Source organism: Hibiscus syriacus, unplaced genomic scaffold (genome assembly GCF_006381635.1).
Source record: "Hibiscus syriacus cultivar Baekdansim isolate YM2019G1 unplaced genomic scaffold, ASM638163v2 tig00009308_pilon, whole genome shotgun sequence".
In the NCBI taxonomy this organism is placed as follows: Eukaryota; Viridiplantae; Streptophyta; class Magnoliopsida; order Malvales; family Malvaceae; genus Hibiscus; species Hibiscus syriacus.
This window is the reverse complement of record NW_024062194.1, coordinates 102,643-121,781: the sequence shown is the minus strand read 5'-3', so window position 1 is coordinate 121,781 and position 19,139 is coordinate 102,643. Positions and strand designations below refer to the sequence as shown.

The 19,139-nt window shown below is 37.8% G+C and overlaps 3 protein-coding genes and 1 pseudogene across 3 annotated transcripts; 2 read left to right on the top strand and 2 right to left on the bottom strand.

The window, feature by feature from the left end:
• Positions 1-963: 963 nt before the first annotated feature.
• On the bottom strand, positions 964-4,011 carry LOC120203227 (rop guanine nucleotide exchange factor 1-like). Its single transcript, XM_039203558.1, has 5 exons — positions 3,674-4,011; positions 3,206-3,322; positions 2,559-3,097; positions 1,837-2,190; positions 964-1,450 (listed from the first exon to the last, which is right to left on the bottom strand). Exons 1-5 carry the CDS (start codon positions 3,951-3,953, stop codon positions 1,019-1,021), a joined length of 1,722 nt encoding a protein of 573 aa, XP_039059489.1. The 5' UTR covers positions 3,954-4,011; the 3' UTR covers positions 964-1,018.
• Positions 4,012-6,227: 2,216 nt separating this feature from the next.
• LOC120203229 (coiled-coil domain-containing protein 124-like) lies at positions 6,228-12,530 on the top strand. Its single transcript, XM_039203560.1, has 4 exons — positions 6,228-6,430; positions 11,476-11,922; positions 12,059-12,175; positions 12,329-12,530. Exons 1-4 carry the CDS (start codon positions 6,320-6,322, stop codon positions 12,341-12,343), a joined length of 690 nt encoding a protein of 229 aa, XP_039059491.1. The 5' UTR covers positions 6,228-6,319; the 3' UTR covers positions 12,344-12,530.
• Positions 12,531-13,965: 1,435 nt separating this feature from the next.
• Positions 13,966-15,907, bottom strand: LOC120203230 (annotated as a pseudogene).
• A 1,178-nt stretch (positions 15,908-17,085) lies between these two features.
• Positions 17,086-18,917, top strand: LOC120203228. The gene is made up of 3 exons (XM_039203559.1): positions 17,086-17,557; positions 17,892-18,077; positions 18,559-18,917. The coding sequence occupies exons 1-3, from the start codon at positions 17,117-17,119 to the stop codon at positions 18,844-18,846; spliced, it is 915 nt and encodes a 304-aa protein (XP_039059490.1). The 5' UTR covers positions 17,086-17,116; the 3' UTR covers positions 18,847-18,917.
• The last annotated feature ends 222 nt before the right edge of the window (positions 18,918-19,139 follow it).

The following is a 19,139-nucleotide window of genomic DNA, read 5'->3' as shown; positions in this document are numbered from 1 at the left end:
TGCTGCTGGTCCCCTGGTTTTTTGAGATCCGGAGAAAAGCAATGGACTGTGCTTGAAAATGTGAAGGGCATTGTGGATATTGTTTCCTTTAATAGGAAGTTCTATGCCATCGACACAGAAGGAAGAACTTTTGTCATCGACCAATCTTTAAACGTTAGTTTCATTGTAGGGTCTGGCTCAGGCTCCCGGCTTGACCTTGGCAGCGCCAGGAAGATTTTGGTTTTAGACTTTTGGCCGTTGAAAAACTTTGGAAACCTTATACTGAAAGCCCTTCAATTTACGGTAGCTCGATTAGTTTTAGACTTTTCAGGATGAACGAAGATCAGAAGTGGGATGAGATGGAAAGTTTGGGGAATCAAATCTTGTTTCTGAGTATTCATCAAGCAATTTTGGCACCATGCTGGGGTAGAGGAAACCTCATCTTCTGTTTGGGAAGTCCCTACAACGGTCGTGATTCTACATCTGTGTTCGATTTAGAAACTGGTGCTACCAGCCTTTTGGAAAACTGGCCTGCCTACTGTAACTTGTTCTGGCCACCTCCACAATGGGTTATTTCTCTAGAATCAGTGATCTCTTCAACTGAAGTTTTAACCAACTCCACTCATTCAGTAACTTCGGCTACACCGGAAACAGAATGCAATAGTCCTGAATCCGGTTTAGCTATCTATTCAACGGCAAGAGTAACTTCAACAGGAAAAGAAGTCGGCACTCGAAGCTCAAAGTGCAGTTTCAAATTTTGCTGTTTCTAACTCACTCTCAAGTAAACTTGATAATTTATGTATTCATATTGTATTTGTATCCTCAAATTTCTCAATGCTTAATTTTCAATTGACATTGGTGTGTTTGCTAAGTTCATTGTCATTGGCTAGTTTGAAATAAGTTACTTTTCCGAGCCACCAATTGTACAAGAATACATCCAGCGAACTCTATTGACCGATCTGCAACCAGTGAAACTATGCAGCTTAGTTTTCTGCTATTCGTAGAACTTAAACTCGCATATGGTCATGCATCTTCGGTTTCAATCTCTCTCAGGAGCATTTTCAGAAACTCTTCTCGCACTGAGGTTCCCTGTATATGACCACACCCTCTCAAATTCAGTCGCACATGGCTTCTCGAATTTCCAGTCAGATTCCTCCTTAAGAACGTTTCTCTTCAAAGAGGACGGTGCCCTTTTGGGGCTTCTGGTGAGTGGGGTCGAAGAACAGAAGGCTGGCGTTGCAAAAGGAGAGGCATAAGGAGTGTGCTGAACTGAGAAGGGGCATGGGGACATTCGTTTTTGGATTGGAAGATCACTCAAACCACTCCGGTTGAAAAGCGAAACTGTTTCTGCCTCGGCACAGCATTTGATAGCATCATCAACATAAAGGACATCATCTATTCTTGCCATAATGTTGAAGGCCAAACTCTCCATCACCCTTGAGTAGCTTTCAAGAATTGATTGCCCAACATCCTGCAATTAAAACATGATAATGGAGGCTATTTTCAGTTCTTCTTAGTATAAAACAAGAAGAAGGATGCACGCGTGAAAACCCATGCTGCATAATATGCCAACTAGCAGAGGAGACTCCCTTTTTACTTTAAGGACAATTGTAAATTCACTGATTATAGGCTCCATTACCCCATTAAAAGATGTGGTCCCAAGATGAAAGATGGTACAAATTTGTACAGAGAAACAAAGAAGAAACAAAAGTTGGTTCTACCCTCGCTATTTAACCAAGGAACTTCCAAAATCTCATCTATAAGGGCACATGGTTTGTACATACGCATGATAGAATAATTCTTTGCTGATAAAGACATTTTGTACTTTCTTTCCCCATAAAAAATTAATTAAAATACCTTATTATATTGAATTTTGTTCATATCCAATGCTGTCTGCGGAAGACTGGGAAAACGATGCCTCAAGCCATTTAAGAGGGTTTCAGCTCTTTGGGCCAGCATATTATTCTTTTCACCATCGGCAACAAGGCCTTTAACCTTTCCACCCCATGATGAGCGCTTAGCTTTGCCGTCATTAACGTGTTTCCTTTGATCTTTGAGTTTCCAAACATGCACTGCTGCCTCAATCCTGTTAGTTACTTCCAGAGTCTGATGTTCTGTTGATAGATCAAGGCAATCAAGGAGACACTCTGGCGAGAATTGATCAGCTGTTATGTATCGGTAGATAATATCTCCTAGACAAGCCTTTGCATTCTGATGGCAAAGAAATTTGTTGACATTCAAATCAAACGTAAGAAAAACAATGCTATAAAACAGTTGCTTCACAATAACTATCGCAGGGAGTTCGTGCACCTGTTATTTTGACATTCAAAATGGGAGAAACGTAATCATGCATATTCATTCCCTTCCAAAGCTATTTTTATCTTCTCAATCCTAATGTGAGCGCCTTCTTAACTAACAGGTTTCAATCATGATAGAGATGCTCAGATCAATGATGAGCACCAACCATTAATATTCAAGAATTATTATCCAATGAAGAGAAGCAATGCAAGATAGCTAATGTGGTTATTCTGAAAGACTGCAAAACTGTCACTATTCAAGAAACAAACACAGTCAAATACCTTTGGCAAGTTCTCCAAGTAAGCAGTAGGTATCTCCATCTCTGCAAGCACGTTGCTATTAATCGCCATGGCTGCCTTCAGTATTTGGTTTGTGCAATCCCTACTTTGCTGCAACTTCTTCCTTGCATCCTCTGACAAGCCATTTGGTGGCACTTTTGGACACGGCAACCACCACTTCTCTTCTTGCCTAATCGAGGGCCTCCCTCCAGAAACAAATGATGGCGAGGCTTCACAATCACCACCATCATCAGCAACTATCCCCCGATCCACATACCAAAACTCTGTCCCACAAAATCCATCAAGTATGGTAATCAACATTGCATCAAGCTTCTTAAGGGCAGGAAGGTTCATATACAAATCAGAGCGTGGCCTTGTCACCATGACTTCGTATGTGCCTCCTCCAGGGAATTGTTGTATTGATGGTACAAGTTCAACAATTGAATTGCTCACACACAAGAGCCACTCCATTTCTCTCCTCCACACTGCCTTCTTTTGTGGTGCTAATTGCCCTAGCCTCCATAACTGACCAAAGATGGACGCTGCCATTACAAACAAGAGTACCATTAGCTTAAATGAAAATTTAATTTATACGATACGTAAAAGAAAGAAACGTAGTACATGAAATTATAAGCAAAAACCACACCAACCAGAGAGATTCGTGATGGCATTTGAAATGGCAAGTGCACTACACACTCCTTGCCCCCCTCCAGACATGTCTTCTCCTAAAAGAAGCTTAGCAAATCTCTCCTTCATCATCTCAACTTCTGTATAACATTTGAAACATTACGAAAATCATAGAAAATTCAAATTAAAATAAAAAAAACAATGAATGATCGCAAATCAAGTAAATTTATCTTCCTCGGTTAAAAGATCAATTTTCCAAAAATTCCTTAAAATGAGAATAAAAGATGAGGATATAACTAAGAAAAGTACAAGAAATACAAAAAAGAAGAAAAAAATGCTGCAAATAGAAACAAGCAAAATCAATTCACTCAGAAATTTACTACACATAAATCTACATCTAGCGAAAGCCTATAATTAACCATAATGTTGAAGCAATCCAATCATACCTAAAGGAAAAATACCAAAATAAAACAAAGAAAATGGAAATATACCAGACAAATTGGTCTCCCGTTTCTCAGGCTTCTCATCATCCCAAATTACCACATCCTTCCCTCCAATCACCGGCAACATCATCGGAACCTGAAAACCGAACCTTCCAACGGCCGGTAACCTTGGAGATGAGGTCATAGAACTGGAGCAACCTTCTCCATCGAACCGACGGCACGAAAAGCTACTACAACTCTCCGACTCACTCACATCAGCACTCACATTATAACTCCCGCACCGCTCGCTCTGCTGATCAAAGCCATCATCTGAAGATACACTTCCCATGATCTACTCAATCACGAGATCCGACGGTTAAAAAACAAATCCTTCAATCTACTCACGATGAGAAGAAATTCGGCTACTTGCGTGGTAATGGTAAAGTGGATAAGGAATGTAGAGTTAACAGAACTGGAAACACTTTTTCTTTGGTTGTTGAAATTGTTTACTGTGCCTGTACATGCTCGGTACTGTTATTATGGTTTTAGTGGAAGTGATGATGTCTTTGTGTGGCGGAAAAGCAAAAGTGACGGCGTTTATCTTTTCGTCACGGTACTGGTCTTACCACCCGACATCGAACCTTACGTTTGGACCCATCTCTGTTTCAGTGTTTCCTCCTTTACTTCTTATGATTTCATTATGTTAAAATTCTCTTTAAAGTCAAATTAATTTGATTGGTTATATTCATGTGATGAAATGGATAAGTGATCAAAGAAATATTAATTTTTTAGATATCTTTCAGATAAATAGATGTGTTCCTAGTGTGTTGTTAATTAATTAAATTTTTTTAAATACATATTATTTTGTAATTAATTATATTAAATTTATTAAATAATTTTAATGATAAAATAAAATTTTATTTTAAATATTATCTTGTAATCACCTTAAATTATTTAAAAAAATTAAATATATTTATAAAATGATTTATCGATAAAAGGTTCACAGGTATTTTAAACTCAATTCAATTTTATTTTGATTTAATTTATATATATATACATTCATATAAAATTATTTTAACTTAAATTTTAATATATTTTAATTATCAATACATTATTTTTATTATAGTTACGAGCTATTTATAATTTATCAATAAAATTTATTTGTATGTTGTGTGTATTTAATTGAATAAGTGTATCATTTGTAATTATAATTGAATTATGATTCTTATTATCAGATTTATCATTCAAAATGTTATTGATTTACTAATTAATTATGATTATATGCATATATATTTTTTATAATTTTAAATTTGAAAATTATTGAATTTATTGAGTGATATTAGTAATAAAAAATATATTATTTTTCTAAAAGTCTCAAATTAAAACAATTACGTATGTAGATGTATATGCATTATCAATAAACTAAAAAAATATTTAAATATATATTATTTTATAATTACTCCATACTATTTAATAAAAATTAAAAATTATTTTTGGTTATAATTAAATTTTATTTGTCCATTGCATCGGCTAACTTTGATATATAGATGCACTAGTTGCAATTATAATTGGATTATAGTTTTCATTAATAATTTAATATGATGTATAATTTATAATTTCATTTCTCCATTATACTAATTAATTCTAAGTGTATGAATGTATTATTTATAATTTTAATTAAAAAACAATTATTTAATACGTTGACGGTAGAAAAATCTTTTAACTCCATCACTAAGATTAAGATATGTTAATTTTTATTATTAATATTTATATTATGTAAATTATATATTAATTTTTATATTCTAGTTCAATAAATTTTAATTTCTATATTTTTAAAATTTTAAAATTCCAATTATAACTCATAATACATAAACAATACAATTAAATTATACGTCTTAAAATTATTAAACTAAAGAAATGAACTAAATTCACAATTAACTAATATAAGAACTAATGATAGAAATTAATTTAATACATTGTATGATTACTATATGAATTACGATTAAAATTCTAAAAATAAGAATATAATAAATTAAAATAATCAAATTAATTCTTCAACTTATACCTAATGCAAGTACTGATTATAGAATTTAATCATTAAGATGCCTAAAATCTACTAGTAAGACGACACCTTTTCAAATTTCAAAGTCCAAAATTTACATATAATTAAAAAAATATAAATTATTTATTTAATCATTCATTCATTCATTCTAAAATCATACATAATATGATATTTTATTTCTATTTTAATAATCTAATTTTATAATTTTTACTTGTTCTTAAAACACAATTTATATCATATCTAATATTATTTTTCGATACATATTATTAGTCAATTAATTTTTATGTTTATCCTAAAGCCATCAAAATCTCATAAACATACGTGAAGATTATAGATCCTACGAGCAGTAAATCAAATAATAATATTTTTATTTTATAATAATTTATCATGATATTGTTATGGCTGAGCTTGCCATGTTGGAATTATCAAATGACGTGGCAAAAAGTCTTTCGCAACATGGCTTACGTGGACGGGGATGGTCTGACCCAAATAATAAGAACCGAATTAAGGACCCAAGACACAATCGTGAAATCAAGAAACTCCCACGAGCGAACTGCGTGCTGTTTTTTGATTGTTGGTATTTGCCAAAGCTTAATCCTTTATTCATCCTATCAAATATTTTCAGTGACGCTGACGCCCAAATTTATTACAATATGCCGAAGAAGTTGGGGGTAAACAGCAAAGCCGAGGCGGCGCGTGCTTGCAAGAGTGCCACCGAAGCCGAACGGAAAGATCGGGAAACCCGGGAGAAAGAAGAGCAGTATGTAAAGTCAAAGAAAGGAGGGGGTGGGCACCGCCTGTGGAAATTAAAGAGGGCTGAAGTTTCAACAAAGTTTGGCACCGATAATGCTTGGTTCAAAGTTTGGTATAATTTTGTTGAAAATTAAAATGGTTAAATCACACATTTAGTCATTGCACTTTAGGGTATTTTCAAAGATTAGTCCCTAAGTTTCAACTATAAATACCCTAGCTCATTTAGCTTCTAAATCATCCCAAAAACATTTCTTTCTTCCTATACTAGAAAGCTTTCTTGTGAGTAGTGAGTGTTTTGTAAACACCTGTAAATTTTCTCTCTTAGTAAAAGATCTGCAGCAGCCCGGAGACGTAAGCACAATTGGCTGAACTCCGTTATCAATTTTCGGGTATTATTTTTCCGCTTTTATTTCGCATTCTCACTAATCTGGTTATAGGGAAATTACTTGTACTCGGTTTATTTTCCTAACAACTGGTATCAGAGCTTTTGGTTGTGAATTTTGTCAATTTTTCTGCGAGGTTACTATTCATTACTATTCACGTGAATAGTGAATTTCGTGAATAGTGAAATTTCGGTCGGCGATACGAGTTTGTCGACGGTGGTGTTCTAATACACGGTGGTTCGCAAGAATTGTCAGAAACGATCCAAAAGAAGCCAGATTCGAGTGGAAGCGATGGCTGCAGACGAAGGGAAGGTGAAAATTGAAAAGTTCGATGGTGCGGACTTTGGCTTTTGGAAGATGCAGATTGAAGATTTTCTGTACCAGAAAAATCTTTATCAACCTCTCTCAGGAAAGCAACCAGAGGGCATGAAGAATGAAGACTGGGCTCTTCTCGACCGACAAGCCCTCGGAGTCATTCGACTGACGTTGTCCCGAAATGTTGCTTTCAACATAGCAAAGGAAAAGACCACGGCGGGTCTTATGGCGGCTCTCTCCAGTATGTATGAGAAGCCATCGGCCTCAAACAAAGTTCATTTGATGAGGCGATTATTCAATTTGCGGATGACGGAAGGGGCATCGGTGGCACAACACCTAAATGAACTCAACACAATCACAACCCAGTTGAGTTCAGTGGAAATTGAGTTCGATGATGAAGTTCGAGCTTTAATTCTCTTATCATCTCTACCAGACAGTTGGAATGCTACTGTTACAGCAGTCAGCAGTTCGTCGGGAAACAGCAAATTAAAATTCGACGATGTTCGGGATCTGGTACTGAGTGAAGAAATTCGACGGAGAGAATCGGGTGAAGCATCAACCTCATCAGCCTTGCACACGGAGTCTAGAGGAAGAACTTCAGAAAGATATTCAAATCGTGGCAGATCAAAATCCAGACGGGAAAAATCTAGAACGGGAAAGAAAGATTTTACCTGTTATAATTGTGGCAAGAAAGGTCACTTTAAAAGAGATTGCCGAGCACTGAAGAAAGATACCGGTGCACAGGAATCTGCAAACGTGACAGAGGAGACAGGTGATGCCATGATTCTAAGCGTCAACAGTCCGATTGAATCATGGATCTTGGATTCAGGGGCATCTTTCCACTCCACCCCATGCCAAGAAATCATGGAGAACTATGTCAGTGGTGATTTTGGGAAGGTTCATCTTGCTGATGATGAAACCTTAAAGATCGTCGGAAAAGGAGACATCCGACTAAAGTTGCCAAACCAGACCACCTGGAAGCTGACAGGAGTGAGACATATTCCTGGCCTCAAAAGAAATCTGATTTCTGTTGGACAGCTTGATGGAGAAGGATATAGCACAACCTTTTCAGGCTGTGAATGGAAGATTACCAAAGGAGCACTCGTCATTGCTCGTGGTAAGAAGACTGGTACTCTCTATGTAACCTCAAATTTAGAGAATATCATTGCAGTAGCAGATGCTGATGGAAAATCAAACCTATGGCACCAAAGGCTTGGCCATATGAGCGAGAAAGGGATGAAGACACTTTTGTCAAAGGGAAGCTGCCGGATCTAAAGAATGTAGATGTCGGACTATGCGAGGATTGCATCTTTGGCAAACAAAAGAAAGTCAGTTTTGCAAAGATTGGCAAGACACCCAAGACGAAAGGTTAGAATTGGTTCATACTGATGTATGGGGACCATCCCCAGTTCCATCTCTTGCAGGCTCACTATATTATGTCACCTTCATCGATGATTCAACAAGGAAGGTGTGGGTTTATTTTCTGAAGAAGAAATCAGAAGTCTTCGATATCTTCAGAAAATGGAAGGCCATGGTGGAAAATGAGACTGGTTTGAAAGTCAAGCGGTTGAGGTCTGACAATGGAGGAGAGTACAGAGACAGTAGATTCAGAGATTTCTGCGCAAACAATGGGATCAAGATGGAGACAACAGTTCCCAAGACACCGCAACATAATGGTGTAGCAGAGCGCATGAACAGAACTCTGAATGAACGTGCCAGAAGTATGAGGATACATGCCGGCTTGCCCAAATTTCTATGGGCTGAAGCAATCAACACTGCAGCTTACTTGATCAACCGTGGGCCCTCAGTTCCTTTGGATGGCAGAATACCAGAGGAAGTTTGGAGCAAGAAAGAAATAAACCTTTCACACTTAAGAGTGTTTGGTTGTATTTCTTATGTACACATAGACTCTGCTGAAAGAAGTAAGCTTGATGCTAAGTCCAACAAATGTGCTTTTGTTGGTTATGGCGGTGATGAGTTCGGTTACCGATTTTGGGACTATGAAAATCGGAAGATCATCAGAAGCAGAGACGTCATTTTCAATGAAAATGTGATGTACAAAGATAGGTCAACCGCAGAATCAAGTAATACCGAAGCTGAAACAAAGGAATTTGCTGAGTTCGAGGAGATTTCTGGAAATGATGTTCAGATCAATCCTGAAGTAGTTCAAGAAGAACCAGGCACACCAGAACTGAGACGCTCCTCCAGAATTCCTAAACCAACCCAACGGTATTCTCCTTCTTTACACTACTTGTTGCTGACTGACAATGGTGAACCAGAGTGCTATGATGAAGCAATGCAAGTGGAGGATTCAGTCAAGTGGGAGTTTTCCATGAAAGATGAGATGGACTCGCTTATGTCAAATCAGACATGGGAATTAGCTGAATTACCACCAGGCAAGAAAGCGCTCCACAACAAGTGGATTTACAGGATCAAAGAAGAGCACGATGGGAGCAAACGCTACAAAGCAAGATTGGTTGTCAAAGGCTTTCAGCAAAAAGAAGGTATTGACTACAATGAAATTTTCTCTCCAGTCGTAAAATTGTCTACAATCAGACTGGTGTTGAAAATTGTAGCTGCAGAGAATTTACATCTTGAGCAGTTAGATGTAAAGACAGCTTTCCTTCATGGTGATTTGGAGGAAGAAATCTATATGAGGCAACCAGAAGGCTTCATAGAGGCAGACAAGAAAAACCTGGTATGCAGGTTGAAGAAGAGCTTGTATGGTTTAAAACAAGCTCCTAGACAGTGGTACAAGAAGTTCGATAGTTTCATGAGTAACAGTGGTTTTATCAGATGCCAAGCAGATCATTGTTGCTACATCAAGAGGTTCGACAACAGCTTCATTATTTTATTATTGTACGTTGATGACATGCTCGTTGCAGGCTCAGACATGCAAGAGATTATACACTTGAAGCAAAAATTGTCGAAGCAGTTTGCTATGAAGGATCTGGGCGCTGCAAAGCAGATTCTTGGGATGAGGATCAATAGAGACACAAAGTCGGGGACTTTGATGTTATCACAGGCTGAGTACATCAACAAAGTACTCTCCAGGTTCAACATGCAAGATGCTAAACCAGTAAGTACACCTTTAGGTGTTCATTTCAGGCTCTCCAAAGAACAGTCACCAAAGACGGAGGAAGAACGTGCACACATGGTAAAGGTGCCGTATGCCTCAGCAATTGGAAGTCTGATGTATGCCATGGTTTGTACCAGACCAGATATTGCTCATGCAGTGGGAGCTGTTAGCAGGTACATGAATAATCCGGGCAAGGTACACTGGGAAGCAGTCAAATGGATCCTTAGATATCTGCGGGGTACCACAAACAAAGCACTTTGTTTCAAAGGTGGAGATACGATACTGACAGGCTATGTAGATGCTGACTTAGCCGGAAATGTCGACATCAGAAGGAGCACTACAGGGTATGTTTATACTCTAGGAGGAACTGCAGTGAGTTGGGTTTCTCAACTACAGAAGATAGTTGCTCTCTCCACAACTGAAGCAGAATATGTCGCTGTTACAGAAGCCAGCAAGGAGATGGTTTGGCTCCAAAGTTTCTTGGAAGAGTTAGGCAAGAAACAAGAAAACAATGTCTTGTATTGCGATAGTCAAAGTGCTATCCATCTAGCAAAAATCCGTCTTTTCATTCCAGGACGAAACACATACAATTACGATATCATTTTATTCGGTCTCTTCTAGAAGATGAGATTTGAAACTTGAAAAGATCAGTGGAGCTCAAAATCCTGCAGACATGTTGACAAAGACGGTGACTACGGACAAACTGAAGTTGTGTTCAGCTTCAGTTGGCATGCTAGAGTAACAAGACCAGAAATGCTGCTGCATCGATCGAGGTGTGAAGACAGATTAAAATCAGTCTTCAAGTGGGAGATTGTAAAGTCAAAGAAAGGAGGGGGTGGGCACCGCCTGTGGAAATTAAAGAGGGCTGAAGTTTCAACAAAGTTTGGCACCGATAATGCTTGGTTCAAAGTTTGGTATAATTTTGTTGAAAATTAAAATGGTTAAATCACACATTTAGTCATTGCACTTTAGGGTATTTTCAAAGATTAGTCCCTAAGTTTCAACTATAAATACCCTAGCTCATTTAGCTTCTAAATCATCCCAAAAACATTTCTTTCTTCCTATACTAGAAAGCTTTCTTGTGAGTAGTGAGTGTTTTGTAAACACCTGTAAATTTTCTCTCTTAGTAAAAGATCTGCAGCAGCCCGGAGACGTAAGCACAATTGGCTGAACTCCGTTATCAATTTTCGGGTATTATTTTTCCGCTTTTATTTCGCATTCTCACTAATCTGGTTATAGGGAAATTACTTGTACTCGGTTTATTTTCCTAACACAGTATTGGCGCGAAGCCGAGGGTTCTAAATCCAAGGCTGCCAAGAAACGCGAGGAAGAAGCTGAGAAACGAGCTGAAGCCGCCGCTCGCCGGGCTGAGGCTCGCCGTCAAGCTGAGATGGAAGAGAAGGAGATCGACAAAGCTTTGAAGAAACCGGATAAGAAGGCAAACCGTGTGTCGATTCCTGTGCCGAAGCTGACGGAAGCGGAGGTGCAGAAGAGGAGAGATGAGCAGCAGGCGGAGATGGCGAAGAAAGCAGAGGAGGCGAAGAAGAGTCAGAGTAGGACTGCGGAGGAAGAAGAGTATGAGAGGATGGTGTTAGTGACAAACACGAACAGGGATGATTCGTTGATTGAAGCAAGGAGTGTGGAGGAGGCGATTGCACAGATGTGTGTGACGGATAACCTTCCCCCGGATCGCCATCCTGAGAGGCGGCTTAAGGCTTCCTTCAAGGTCCATTATACCCGCTTCCGTATTGCTTTGCTGTGCTTTCAATTACTCTCTTAATTAGATTTAGAAGATAGTATATTGTTTTGTCTTTATCTTTATCTTAATAATAGTACTGAATTATTTCAATGAATGATTGTAGGCATTTGAAGAAGCTGAGCTTCCCAGGCTTAAAGAAGATAAGCCGGGTCTTACTCACACTCAATACAAGGATATGATATGGAAACTATGGAAGAAATCTCCTGATAATCCTCTAAACCAGTCAAGTTTATTGCCAATTTTGAACTAATGCTGGGTCCATGCCATCTGCTGAGTTGAAATGATCTTATGTTGGTTTGTTTAGGTTTTGTTCACTACCAATGAACAATTGCTAGTGCTTCTGATGGCTTAAGTAATTCTCATTTTCCATTTGCAGGTTGCCGAGTGATCACTGCAAAATTTTTCTCAGGCTAGAATAGCAGGCGAGATTTGTGTTTATAAACTTATGGGGGTTCTGGCCTACAATATGTGCAGTGTTTACTTTATGCTTAAAACTGATTAAAACTCGAGTAATCAAATAATACTAGCCCTTTATTATTACTGTTCAGGATCTTACATTTGTTGTTTAGTTAGTTTAACTATGAGTTGTTGCCCACTTTTCTATTTACCTTTTGTCAAGGGTCATAAAAGATTGAATGATGTGCATGCAGAGAAATAGTACTCGGCATGGTCCGCATGGATTGTATAAACTACTGATTTAAATCACAAAGATAGACCATGTGGAAGGTCTAACTTCCATTAATAAAAATTGCACATGATATGCATGTTTACTAAAAATCATGATAAATTTTCTTCTAAATTATCTATTGATATTCAAAATTTTAAATCCCTATTTTGTTACTCAACTGATTGTTATTGCTTATTTATATGGAAGTCTATATCCCTACGAATCTAGATGAAGATGATTGCTTTTGTGGACGATGAATTAGCAACACAATGCCTCAAAGAAGTTGTTTCAATTACTGCAAAGGTCTAATGAAGTGTGCCTCTTAGTGATATTTTTAGGTATCTAGGTCGTGATCGGTTCACCAAAATGCTTCTCAAATTTTTTGGGATTCTGCTTTCTGGTTTTCCATGGACAAATGTGATAAATTCTTGGATGTTATGTATCATATATATTGCTGAATGGCTCTTTCCCTGGTCTTTATGGCCTTTTGGAATCATGGATTAAATAAGAAATGATGTCCGGGTAAGTCTATGAAATGGTATTATCTTACAGTGTAGTGATTAACTCATGCATCTAAGTAAGTATTTTAAGGATGAGTAAACCAAGACAGTTCCTTACATCATGAGATTATGAAGTATTGCAGTGATCTGAGAATGAATTCTACTTGATTTTTCAGGTAAGAGCATTGCCTCAATTTGTTCTTATGGAGTGGTATTCAGCCATTCAGTGCATATGCATATGATGCAACAAACTCGTGTTATGGACTTAAAATATACTCCGCTTTAGGATATTATAGACTGATGAACAGATGGTATTGGAGCCTAAAGATAATTTCATTAAACATGCATTTTTGAAATGCTTGTTCTTAACAACTTCTGCCTGATTGCCTTCTCTTTAAGAGACATCTTTGTTTTCACATGAATCATGAATCCTGTGATGTATTATGTATATCCAAATTCCAAATACCTCTTTACAATGTAGATACGGTGCTTGGTAGAGTACTTCAATCTCACATTAGACTGGAAACGTAAAGGCTTTTTTGGCAAATATAAGTGCGAGTGTTATACACCCCAATAGATCGTTTATATGGGGAGAGTAATGGTCTTCTGAGTTTTGACCTTGCCAGATTGCTATTATTCCTTCATTTTAAACTTAGCTATTCTATTATTATCATCATTGAGACTGGATGTTTTAGCCCTTGAGCAGCATGCATGAACATTGCTTCTCTTCTTGCTCATAAGAATAGATAGCATGCCTATTTTAGATATATAAGATTTTTTATTTTTGATAAAATTACAAGAATGCTCGGTTATACAATTAAACAGACTCATTTTTTATGTGATACAGGCAGATAAATTGCAGAGAGCAATATAGCTGGGAAAACTGTTATAGGTTATTAAGATTTAAGGCACACTCTATATTAATAAGCATCTGCTAGTTGGGAAAAGTTGATAGGAGTTACATATTCTGGTTCACCACTGTAGACTTTAAAAGCTACCATTTTTGAAGCAGCTTGTGCGGGGTGGAACAGATCCCAGAACAAGTATTGATGGCAATTTGAGCAAAGCTTAGCCGAGGGAGTGCAAAATGATTCTGCTTTTAGTGTGCCATTTCCACAACATGCATTTTTTACATCTATAAAATCTGAGATTAAAAAAAATGAAAAATGAGGATCATTAGATCATATTTACAGCATTTGGTTTCATAATTTGATTTGCTTGTTGTTCATGTATGAAAGTAATTGGAGAGCGAAAGGAAGGCTTACTGAATTTTCGGGGGTTATCAATAACTTCTCTCGTGATCGCATATGCATTTCCTAGAGAATACTCAGGTTGCGCATTAGGGTGTCCATTGTTGAAAAGAAAGCTTCGGCTTGGTCGTTTAAGTCCTTCACGCATTCACCATTTGCCGAAAGCCTTTGTGATGGGCAACATCCAACTGGTGGAACGCCTATTATGCCAAACCTCCTTGCCCCAACACTGATTAGATTCTGCATAAGCAGAAATTATCCTGACAGCTTGTATCTAGCATGACATAGTTAATTGTGTAAGTTTAGATGGTTTTAGTTGGATCAGTTTCGAGTTTGAGTTATTTCATGTTTGAGAAAATTTTAGACTCTTTAAGGATTTGAGGCTTGAGTTTTTGGGTTGGTCTAGTATAAGTTCATATCGTTTTGGGTTATGGTAGTTTCGGGATTTAAGCTAATCAATTCGGATTCAGGTTAGATTGGCTTGAGTAGTTGACTTTGGTTAAATCAAGTTGAATCGAGTCTGGTTTTTTTGTTCGGATTAGAATTGATAGGTCTACTAAGAACCATTGCTGGCTTAAACAATTTTGCTAGTATACCCAAGGCTCTCTTATTAGGTATTGATGATTTAAAGAAGAAAGATAAATTAGGCAGCACGGAGATTCATCAACCATCTTTAAAAGGTACGAGCATTTGCTATTCCTTTTCCATTATGTGATCATCTCTTGTATTAAGGAAAAACAAAAACATGGAATTCTCACCCTCAAGTGCTTTTCATACACGACTGCTAATTTGGGTATGAACTGTTCTTTGGGAATCGGGTAATTCGAATGGTAATTCCCCATAATGTCATTGCTACCAACACTGATGAAGAACAGAGACTTTGAGAGAAACTCTTCTGTTTCTGATTGACCTTTGATTGCCAAGAGATCATTGTAGACCATAGTTAACTGGTATACCTGCTGCCCCATTGAGACAACAAATGTTTTCGGGCCCTATGAAATCAACATGGTTAATGTTAATTGACAAGAAACATTGAGAACAAGTCGCGAGAAACTCGAAGGCCTTACCGGTGGTTGTCCGGTTACGTCGAGAAGACCAGATCATGCTGATGCGAAGTTTATACCTCTGAACTTACGTTTCTTAATACCATATGTCCCGTTGAAAGCAAGAAAACTCAGTGGGCTTCTCTTGAAACCAAAGAGTCTAGCTGACAATGAAAAAATCAAAGAAGATGGCCATTAACCAGCAGAATTTGAGGAGCACTATATAGTGTAATACTAACCAAGGAAATCTGCAGTATTTAGGCCATTGCTGAACCGCCCGGTTTCTCTCCCGAAAGGAAAGTCGACCCCGTTGTGTGGGTAGTTAGCCGTGATATTACTATCAGGCAAATAGTTGTTGGTTCCGACATCAGCTGTAGAATCTCCTAGTATGAAGATGGCCGGCACCTCCGCATTTGCTAACTGAAGAAGGCCGGTGGCCAATGCCAAGACAATGGAGACGAACCCTTTTGACATGGAAAGTGAAGAGAAACTTGTTTCCACTATTTTTCAGCAATAAGCTTCATTCTCGTGAACTATATTTATCTGCAAAGAACATGACGGAAAAGTATGGGAATTGTCGTAGGTACAATGAGATTTTGCTGTCCTATATGGTATCATCTGGAATATATAATTCCGATGCAGGGTTTTAAACTGTTGCTTACGATTTCTTCATTGGTTTTTTCTGCGGTATGATAGAAACGAGGAGGCATATTTTGTTGGCCTTTTTCCGCATACGATTTTCTTAATAGTTTCCTGATTCGGATGCAAAGATTTTTTTTGTTTAAAATTTTGATAAACAAATGTCATTGAGATTTGAGAATTGGGCTGAAAACTCGAGTAAAAAAATGTCTTAAAAAATAAGGCAAAGTTTAGAAGATTTATTTATAGAATTTAAACAAAAATTCACACAAAAGAGAGAACTCGAGCTCGTACATGCATAAAAATGTGCATGGTAGAATTTGAACTCGAAACACTAAAAATTACATAGAACTGTACTCAAGTTTGACGATGGAGAGAATAATTAAATTAAGCTTGATGATGAAGGAAGTAAAACAAGAGATGAAAATCAAATGTTCGATTAAAAAGTATCTCATATGGTCAAATATACTAGGATAGTTGGTTTAATATGCCACATCAATCTTCTATTATTATAATAACGACTGTTAACGACAAATAATCGATTTTTTTATAAATCGATAATGTTATTGATCAATTTATTATTTTTAAAACTTTAATAAAAATACAAATTTACTCAAATGATCAATCATTGATGACCATTTGTGTAGTTTACACAAATATTTATATAGGAATGCATATCCTAGAGGAAGATTGTATACATTAAGAAGTAACGGTCCTTCGCATTGATTGACGAATGAAACGATGGTTAATTAATAGCCGTTGATACTATGTTCGAGTGGGCCAATATAATTACCCAGGTAAGCCCAGCCTGCCATTTTTCTTTTTCCATTTGATCTCTCCATATTTTTTCCAGGAAGAACACAAACGTGGAAACCATTAGACAAAAATGGAACAATTTCCGTGTCTCCCGACTGTCAGAACTTGAAGAAAAAACAAAACAAACAACAAGAAGCAAGCTCAAAACCCCTTCTTCCTCTTCCTCTTCCTCTTCCTCTTCCTCTTCTAACATTCCCTCTCTGTCACTTCCTTTGTCGAAAAAAACACCACCATTTTTTTTTTAAAATGCATGCAAAAACGGATTCAGAAGGGACGAGTATCGATGCCTCATGGCCGCCGAGGTCACCTCGAAGGCCGGTTTACTATGTCCAGAGCCCTTCGAACCACGACGTTGAGAAGATGTCGTATGGGTCGAGTCCCACGGCTTCACCAACGCACCATTATTACCATTCCTCTCCCATTCACCATTCCCGGGAATCGTCCACGACGAGATTCTCGGCTTCTCTTAAGAATCCCAGGGGTCTTTCTTCCTGGAAGCATGTGCAACTCGGTCGTGGCAATGGTGATGAAGACGACGATGATGAAATGGACGGCCGTGATGGGAGTAATTCTGATAAAGTCAGACTTTATCTTTGCCTCGTTTTATTGTTTTTCGTGATGTTCACAATGTTCTCTTTGATCTTGTGGGGTGCTAGCAGGAGTTACAAGCCTAAAATCCTCGTCAAGGTTAGATTTTTTATTTTTGGAAAAATGATTCTTCTTTGAGTTGACTCAGTTGTCACCCAATTCGTTTTTGGCCAAGGGCGCCTGCAGAGTTACTGAGCTTTCCCCCCTGTAATCTTGACTGAGCCAAAAATGAGTCAACTCGGTGACTCAGTTAACTAGTTCTCTCTGGCATTACAGATATCTAGGGTGCTTAGGAATATGGAATGGAACGCTGGTTTAATTGCTTTATCCCGTAATTTGAGCCTTATTTTTGTTATAATTTGTTAATTAGTTTAACCATATTCATTACTAATAAACATTCCCTAATGTATGTTTGTATTGATTTTGTGAGCAGCACATGGTGTTTGAGAACTTCCAATATCAGGCAGGGAATGATGAATCTGGGGTGCCAACAGATATGATTTCAGTAAATTCAACGGTCATGATCTCATACAGAAACCCAGCTACATTCTATGCCGTCCATGTCACCTCTACCCCTTGGGAGCTTCACTATTTCCAGCTCAAAATTGCCTCTGGACAGGTAAAAATTAACCCTTTTTCTCCCCTCCTAATCTGTGTATTAGTACTTGAAAATCGAGGGTTAAAAATGATAGCTTTGGTTAAGACTATTGAGAAAAAGGAAGCACTTTTGTGTCCCAATGGGTCCCCACAAAGAAACCAAATGTTTATTCTTTTGTTTCAAGCTTTGTTATGAATGCCGCCATTTGGTTTGAAGACAAAATCTACGAATGTGCCTTCCAAGAAGGACTCAAATCTCTTTGCTGCTTAGCTGTCTTGCAGGCAGACATTGGAACAAAACATAGTTCACAGTTTCATCCCTAGGATAGATAGGAATGTTCCATGGTTTTTAAGTTGGGGCCCTAATGGCGGGCGTTTGGTTTTTCGGCTTCTCGTTCGGGCCTTATCGGATATCAGTTTTGTTTCTCAATCCAAGGTCTCAATCAAGACTCATCAAATTTTGATGTTTTGTTCATGTTTGTTGTCGTTCATGTATGCAACAGATGAAGAAGTTCACACAGTCGCGAAAGAGTCAGCGGAAAGTGGTGACGATCGTGCAAGGATCTCAAGTTCCGCTATATGGTGTGATACCGGCTCTTGTGAACTCTAGAGAGCACCTGAACACCTTTGCAGTGCCTCTTAACTTGACATTCGTGATGAGGTCAAGGGCCTACATTTTGGGCAGGCTCGTAAAGACGAAGTTCTACCGGCGAATCAGGTGTTCTGTCATTCTCAGAGGTAACAAGCTCGGGAAGCCCCATAATTTGACGAATTCGTGTTTTTACCAGTGACCACTCCTCTCCTTTCTCACATGACCAAGCTGAGTTATTTACATTTTTTGCTTTTCTGAAATCTGAAATACTAAGAGTGACTATTAAACCCTGAAAATGTAGATCCTTTGCATGTAAACTATTGCTGTCTGAGGATATCCTGGAAGAAAACGATTATTCTTGTCGAATTTGTTCTTCGATTCCTTCTTTTTGCAGTTGTTTGATATTTATTTTATTGAAGTCTATTGCCTTTAGAAAAAAAAAAAAAAAACGCATCTTTCTCAAATGCAACTCCTAGCTTTAAGAAGCACTCG